This window comes from Arachis ipaensis, chromosome B02, assembly GCF_000816755.2.
Source record: "Arachis ipaensis cultivar K30076 chromosome B02, Araip1.1, whole genome shotgun sequence".
Classification (NCBI taxonomy): domain Eukaryota; kingdom Viridiplantae; phylum Streptophyta; class Magnoliopsida; order Fabales; family Fabaceae; genus Arachis; species Arachis ipaensis.
Genome location: NC_029786.2, coordinates 29,855,913 through 29,864,286, shown reverse-complemented (window position 1 = coordinate 29,864,286; position 8,374 = coordinate 29,855,913). Strand labels below are relative to the sequence as shown.

Here is an 8,374-nt window from a genome sequence, read left to right as displayed (position 1 = left end):
CAGTTTAGGTTGGTTAATTGAATCAGTTTAGGTTGATTTAGTGGTTAACTCATTAATGCACTTAACTAAATATTAGAAGTTTGAATTCTGTCTTATACATGCAGCAAGTTTAATCTGTTGAGTTGGGAAATGCTATGAATAAAAAACAGAGAAAAAATTGACCCAATATTTGTGGTTTGGCAGGTTTGCACCTCCGTTCTTACCACCGTATCTGTTATGTTAAGTTTTCATTACTTTATATATTTTCTTACCGTCACGTAGCTTCTACTCCCCAAATTGAAATTTTAACCTGAAATTCCTTTTTTTTTCCTATTCAAAAAGCCATGGTCGACGGTTTGCAATAATAATAGCAAACACCATAGTCAATAGTAAATTTGGTGTACTTGAACCAACCTGATGCTAGCCGTAATAGCAACAGTTTCACAAGGACCAAACTGATTTAAACACATTCTAACAATTTCAGAAGCCTGTGCAGAACCATAACAATTTATGACCTGTTCAAGTTGCTCATTAACTTGGGGATAAGCTGGCAATTCACTTCACTAAAACACAACCATAGTTCAATCCTAACTATTTGCCAAAATCATTTACATCAGACATACTATCATGTCTTTAACTTATCATATCCTATCAAATTGAGGATAATATACTTAACTGAATCGAATGCAGTTTTCTTCCGACAAGAGAGAAGTATAAGATGAACATGTATGTCAACAACGACCAAGTTGTTCCATATATGGTAGTTCGGATACATGGATTAAATGAAGTTAAATGCTGTCATAAATCATATTTGTTATGACAATTGAAAATATGCATCGCAATTCACAAAGCAATTTAGAAGCATATTTCCACAATATAGAAATACTTACACGCGCATCACTCAGAGTTGAGCAAGTAAAGCCACCAGTGAGTAACTAGAATAAGCACAATAGGATCCAACCATACACTGTAGTCTGTAATGGACAGAGGAAAAGCCCTCCGATGTCATCAAGATCAGTAGATCACCCACAAACATGCTATATATTCAGGGTAATGAATGTAACATAGTTAACATTTCAAAACCGACTATCTATCTTGCTCAGGCAAAACTATCCAAATTCAAAATAGAGGATCACCGAGTTACAGTTGTGGTTGATGGAATATGTATTTAGGTTCTTCTACCTTTCAAACAAAAGGTAACCAATAAGTTCATTTTAGAGCAAAAAGATAACCCTATTTATACATCTCACTTTCCATCAATGATAATAACAATAATAAGAAACAATCCTTTTTCTACTAGTTGAGGTCGATCATATAGATCCAACAATACCATTATGTTCTATCTTCTATCATAAAATATGACTACAAACAAACCCTTTCAAATCTCACCATCCATATCTACCAACACTCCTATCTTGGAATTGTGGCAATTATTGTTATTGTAATTTTGAACAACCACCAAAAGCAAAATTTATCACCTAGAACGTACAACATTAACACTCACCTAGATTGTAGTCCAATCATTCAACACAAGTTAAGAACGATCATCATTCTCTAGAGAGTGGTGGTTTTAAATTCAAGACAGTGCAATCGCAGCTCTCTTAGTTTCATTTCGCCACAGAATTTGCGAACTGAATTCAAAATGATGCTTGAAACCATAACTAATTCTAAGCAATTCAGCTCATCACTCGTTTTCACCTCTTCAGAGCCGCTTCTTTCTTTTGCTCTAGCTTCTGCAAGAACACATTAGCATTGTCCTCAAAATAATCTTTGTGATGATGATCCTCTGGGACAAGTTCCCTAAACTTCTCAAACTGTCTTTCAGCTTCATCTTTCTTCTTCATCATAGTATACACCACACCCTTACACAAGTAAGGCCTAAAATCCTTCGGTTCTTTTGTCACAAGATCCTCATACACCTTCAGCGCACTGGATAATTCCCCTTCCAAAACCTTAACCTGTATTAGAAAGTTAGTTAGATATGCATTTATGTTATAGGTACTTGTTAGAGTGAACTTAGTGAAGTACTTAAAGAGCCCCCCTAAAATATCATATCAGTGGCAAAATAGTAGATGGAGGATCGAATATTTGTCCAAATAATTATCATCTCTGACCAAGACAGATTTAAGTACTACAATTTTAACCATGAAAGATGTAATCTAGCTTGACACCTATCAATCATTGGGCTAGTTCGACCCACAATGGGGAAGTCGAGCTAGTTTATATATTACATGATTAAAATCTGTCCAGCCTCAAATCTTTCATGGTCTGAAATGTAGAAATGTAGTTTATCATATCTTTCATGGCAAAACAATCAATGGAGGATCAAACATTTGTCCAGAATAAATCATCATTTCAGGCCATGACAGATTTATGTCCTACAATTTTAACCATGAAAGATATAAACTAGCTCAACACCCATCAATAAATTGGGTTAGTTCGACACAAAATGATGAAGTCGGGCTAGTTTATATGTTTACATTATTTGTGTCAGAATTCACGATAATATCTCAAAGGTTTAATTATTCTATTGGTCTCTATAGTTTCACCAAATTTGCAATGAGATCCTTATACTTTTTTTCTTTACAATTAGGTCCCTACACTGCTTTTAATTTTGTAATTAGATCATTTTCATATCAAAAATATTAAAATTAGCAGAATATTTTTTCCAAAAAACATGTGGTTAAAGATCTAATTAGGTTTTTAATTGTAGATACACTCAATTTTCAGAGAAATATTCAATTAACTCTAACCGTTTTTACACTTAAAAGGACCTAATTACAAAATTAAAAGTAGTGTAGAAACTCAATTGAAATAAAATAAAGGACCTAATTACAAATTTGGTGAAACTATGAAACCTACAGAGTAATTAAACCTATCTCAAAAATAATAAACTTGATAATCAGATGTTTCTATGAATATGATACAAGGTAAATAGGTGATGAACAAATCAGATAATAATCAAATAATAAATGCTTAATATCCCAGTATCAATTCAAATATCCTAATATTTTCTAACAATTTGAACTACTCAAATATTTCATGTTTTGTAGTTTATTATTTTTCCCACATATCAGGGAGAATAACTTCCTTTGACAAATAAAAAATGATACATCTACAACTCCATCATACAACTCCAGCAACAACTCTGCAACTTGCAAGTTTGCAACTTATTCGTTAGTTAGTTAGTTAGATAGTTATCCTCTTTTGCTATAGTTAGTTATGGGCTGGTATGCACTTGTATATGAACACTAATTGAATCCCATTCAATGTTGATTACCTGCGCAATTAGCAGCTTCAAGTCCCTTGCCTCAGAATCCCTCTCTTCTTTCTCCAGGAACTTCACAGCTTCTTCAAACCTTGGCATAAAATCCTTCGTTGGTTCCTTCAACTCAAAAGCCGCCACAAGAAGACCATGAAGCGCAATCACGTTATAAGGGTCTCTCTTCAGCACTTCTTCAAACAAGTTCCGCGCCACCGCGTGGTCGTTGTTGCGGGCACGCAGGTGCGCCTTCAGCAGCGGCCAATCAAGCTCCTCCGGCTCAATTTCAATCAAGCGGTCTACCATCGGAACCGCTTCGTCGAATTTACGCTCTCTGATCTTTGCTTCGATGAGGGACTGAAGATCTTCAACGGTGCTGTTCTCTTCACCCGAAACCTTTTTTTCGGGGGAGATTTTTTCTTCGCCGGAGGCATCTTCCGGAGAGGATTCCGTCGCGGAAGATGGTGGTTGCGGTGCGGCTGTAGCGGCAGCGGCGAGGGCGGGAGAATTGAAGTGAAGGCGCATGAGGAACAATGCAGCTGCGATGCATGCTGATTTGAGGATGAGTGAGAAGAAGGGGTTTAGTGTTTGGGTCACGTGGGTTAATGGGTTTTTGGGTGAGTGTGAGGCTTTGATGGGTGAAAATCGAAAGGAAGCGGAAGAGGAAGAGGAGGAAGATGGTAGAGAAAGGAAAGGAACGGAAGAGAATGGTGTTGTTGAATGGTGGTGATTAAGAGAGAGAAGGGATTGGTGGTGGTGATGAGAGGGTTTCAGGGAAGAGAGAGACTCCATGGATGAGGCTGAACTGGGAATTGAGAACTGCCAAACCGGTAAATAACTAAATATCTCAACCCGAGAGATTCTCACCGATGAGAACATGCCGAGGTAGCCAATGTGTTGAGTTATGACTATATGGTGACCTTGTTAGTGTTTTCTTTTTTTTTTTTCCTTTGAAAGAAATTAGAACCCACGAGCCAAAAGAAAGCATAAAATAAAAATGATTCGATGGTTCAGAACGTTTGGACTATTAAACGATCCCATAATAAAGTATGTTTTTTAAGTTTTTTAATAACTGATAAATAGTCTTTATTTAATTTTAATTACAAATTAATCTCATAATGGTCCCAGAACAAAACATGTTTTTAAGTTTTTTTAATAAATGCTAAATAGTCCTTATCTAATTTTAATTACAAATTAACCCCATATATTTTATTAAATCATAAAAACTATTTTTTATTTTATAAATTATTATTTTATCATTAATCTATTATATTTATTAACAATAAAAAATAAAAACAATAACGAATTAGATCTTCCATTGATCGTAATAAATTTTTTGGCTATTCCAATCGATTAAAAGATTATATTTGATCCGTAACGTTTGTCCAGAACTGTGAAATCGTGTTTCTTTAAAAATCAATCGATTGGATTATCAAAACAATCAATTGAATTTCAAATTTTTCATAACTCAATCGATTGGACTACAGGTTGTTATCACAAAACAATCGATTGAAAATTGCAAGGCAGCATGATTTTCACAAAAATCAATCGATTGGTCATATTATCCAATCAATTGAACGATGACTAAAATGTGAATTTTTAATAATTCAATCGATTAAATGCTTCAAATTAAAAGAATTGATTGATAATCCACTATTAACGAAAAGAATTGAGGATATACATGCCTATTCAATTTCCCCTTTTTCTTTTCGTGGTCACCATAACATTCACACTAAGGTTAAAGTATTCTTAAAGACTTACATAATTGAGATCCACGACATTGGTTAAAAAAATATATGTTAATAAAGGTGTAAAAGCTTAATAGTTAATGATGCTGTGCAAGTCAAGAATTCTTGGGGGATATAGGCATAAGCATATAGAAGTTGTTATATTCAGAAATTCTACTTAATTATTATTGGTGGTAGGCTGGGTGCAAGGATATATTAAATTATCAACTACTATTATGATTTTGTGAATAAGTGTTACTATTTTCTTATATGTATGATCTTTTGTTGCTCCTAGGTGTGAGGCTTTTCCAACATACCCTAGAACCTACGATTTGGTGCATGCAGACGGACTTCTATCCCTCGAAACTTCTCAGCAGCGCAGATGCACTATGCTTGATATGTTTATTCTTTTAATTTGAAGCATTCAATCGATTGGGTAGTATAAGCAATCGATTGAATTATTAAAAATCCACATTTTAGTCATCGTTCAATTGATTGGGTAATATGACCAATCGATTGATTTTTGTGAAAACCATGCTGCCTTACAATTTTCAATCGATTGTTTTGTGATAATAACCTGTAGTCCAATCAATTGAGTTATGGAAAACCTGAAATTCAATCGATTGTTTTGATAATCCAATCGATTGATTTTCAAAGAAACACGATTTCACAGTCCTGGACGAACGTCACGGATCAAATATAATCTTTTAATCGATTGGAATAGCCAAAATGTTTATTACGATCAATGGAAGATCTAATTCGTTATTGTTTTTATTTTTTATTGTTTATTAATGATAAAATAATAATTTATAAAATAAAAAAATAATTTTTATGATTAAATAAAATATATGGGGTTAATTTGTAATTAAAATTAGATAAGGACTATTTATCAGTTATTAAAAAACTTAAAAAACATGTTTTGTTATGGGACCATTTAATGGTCCAAACGTTCTGGAACCATCGAATCCGGTGCCATCAAACAGGCACTAGTAAGTCTCTACGAAAAACGTTTCGCAATCTCGATCTGAGAGAGGTAGCTTTTAGAAAATGGATCATTCTCCATATAATTCACTTATTCTAGAGGAGATTGGTCATACTCAAAATCTTTAACTTGGAGTTGGAGGCCTTCTACTATTTATGTCATAGGGAGTATCTTAGGTGGTCATGACTGAAACTTGTATGTCTCTTAGGTGTTGAGTAATGGCATTAATATGTTGGGACATGACTTTGTTTTGGGCTATAAGGATAACCGACGCATTCAATTTCATGATTCCTTTTTTTATTGTTCTTTCATAAGAATATAGATATTAATTTTTGGCCACTATCTCAGTTAACTCCAACACTTCATCATAGTCTTTTTCATTTGCAAAGAACCTTCCGCTGAATTATCCAATGAGATCCTTGAAACGAGGGTAATTTCATCATAGAAAATCTAGAGTTGCACCCAATCAAAAAAATGTTCGGAAAATACTTTTGCAATATCTCCTGGTACCACTCCCAGGCCTCATGAAGAGACTCTTATTCTTGCTATCTAAATGTCTGAATGTCGGTTCTCAACTTTGTCAACCTTTGAGAGGAAAAGAATTTGGTTAAAAACTTACTCAGCAAATCCTCCCAGATTACTATACTTTTCTTGAGTTGTGTCTCAAGTCACTACTTAGTCTGGTCCCTGATAGAAAACAGAAACAATAATAGTCGGTAGACATCAGCAGGGACCATTAGTCTTGATTGTGTTACAGATTTTGAGGAAGTTAGAAATGTATCGGTTGGGATCCTCTTGAGGACTTCCACCAAATTGACAATTTTGCTGAACCAAAGTGATGAGTTGAGACTTTAACTCAAAGTTATTAGCATTCTGATAAACCACTATTTTATAGTATATTTTGGATTGAATTAAGTGGATTTTGTCAATTATTCTCACACTTATTCATCTAAATTGCATGATTTTAAGTTTCTGTTCATACCCTGGGTCAAGTTGTACGACCCGGGCTGATTAGCGACAAGTTGACCGACCTCTTTAGGTCCGAACTACCCGACCTCTTCTCAAATAGTTCGGCCAAATCACCAAAAAGAAGCCCAAAAAGGGGCCCAAAAGGAGGAACACGACCCAAATCCAAAGACAGCCCAAGCCTTGAGAGATAAGGGTGGTTCCCTTGAAGATAAGATGACTTCACTCAAAGATAAGATAAGATAACTATCTTATCTCCAGAAAGGTCACTCCACACCATTATAAATACACTGGAGCACCCAGGTATAACTCATATACTGATTCTACTAAAAACCTGCTTAATACCCTTGCTAACTTAAGCATCAGAGTCCCTTGCAGGTACCACCACCCTCCGGTGACGAAGGATCAGCATCACTAACAAGTCCAACAAGTCGGACACATCAGCGCCGATTAGCACAGAAGATCTCGTCCGAGATCGACCTACAGTTTCAGGTAACCGTCGGAACATTAGCGCCGTTGCCGGGGACCTGGAAGTCATCTCATCAAAATGGCAGACAACCTTGACAACAACCACAACTCTGATCTAGAAGACAGGACGCCGCACAAAAACGCGGACACCACACCAAAGGATACTTTTCAACCAAACAAAGACAAGAATTTGCCAAATTCAGAAGTCATGGAGGCACTTCAAGCTCAACAAGATCGCCTCAAAGAGCTCAAAAAAGAGGCTGAACATCAACGAGAAGCCGAGAGGGACCTTCGGAGAGAAACTAGGCGACGTCGAGAATTAGATGACAAGCTCTTGAAGCTCGAAGCCGAATTTCAAACAAAAACTATCCAACCTGATCCTGAAGGCAGCTCTCACAAAGATCAAGATCCATTCACCAAAGAGATCATGAGGGCCAAAGTCCCAAAAGACTTTAAAGCTCCCGACATGACTACATACGACGGCACCTCGGATCCCAGTCATCATCTCAGTAATTTCAGAAGTCGAATGTATCTCACGGACGCCTCGGACGCCATTCGATGCAAAGCCTTCCCAACAACCCTAACAAAAACAGCAATTAAATGGTTCGACACTCTCCCCTCTAGATCCATCACGAGTTTCGACAACCTGGCCAAGAAATTTCTTGCCAGATTTTTCATCCAGAAGGACAAAGCCAAACATGCCCCAAGCCTCCTAAGGATCAAGCAAGGAGATCGGGAGAGTCTTCGCAGTTACATGGAGAGGTTCAACAAAGCATGCCTGGACATACAAAGCCTACCAATAGAAGCAGCCATTATGGGTCTCATCAATGGCCTGCGAGAAGGACATTTTAGTCACTCCATATCAAAGAAACATCCAACATCTCTTAATGAAGTGCAAGAACGAGCTGAGAAGTACATCAACATGGAGGAAAACTCTCGGCTAGGAGATACCTCAAAACCTAGATTTTCTTACTCCTCCCGGGATAAGGA

The 8,374-nt window shown here is 36.3% G+C and overlaps 1 protein-coding gene across 2 annotated transcripts; it reads right to left on the bottom strand.

Annotated features, from left to right (window-relative positions):
- LOC107625205 (protein SLOW GREEN 1, chloroplastic) lies at window positions 544-4,162 on the bottom strand. 2 transcript variants are annotated; one of them, XM_016327787.2, is made up of 4 exons: window positions 3,260-4,162; window positions 1,678-1,937; window positions 870-1,016; window positions 544-774 (listed from the first exon to the last, which is right to left on the bottom strand). In XM_016327787.2, the coding sequence occupies exons 1-3, from the start codon at window positions 4,118-4,120 to the stop codon at window positions 881-883; spliced, it is 1,257 nt and encodes a 418-aa protein (XP_016183273.2). In that variant the 5' UTR covers window positions 4,121-4,162; the 3' UTR covers window positions 544-774; window positions 870-880. The 2 variants fall into 2 exon arrangements, with proteins under 2 accessions (XP_016183273.2, XP_020971396.1); XM_021115737.1 differs by having other exon boundaries at window positions 870-953; window positions 3,260-4,161.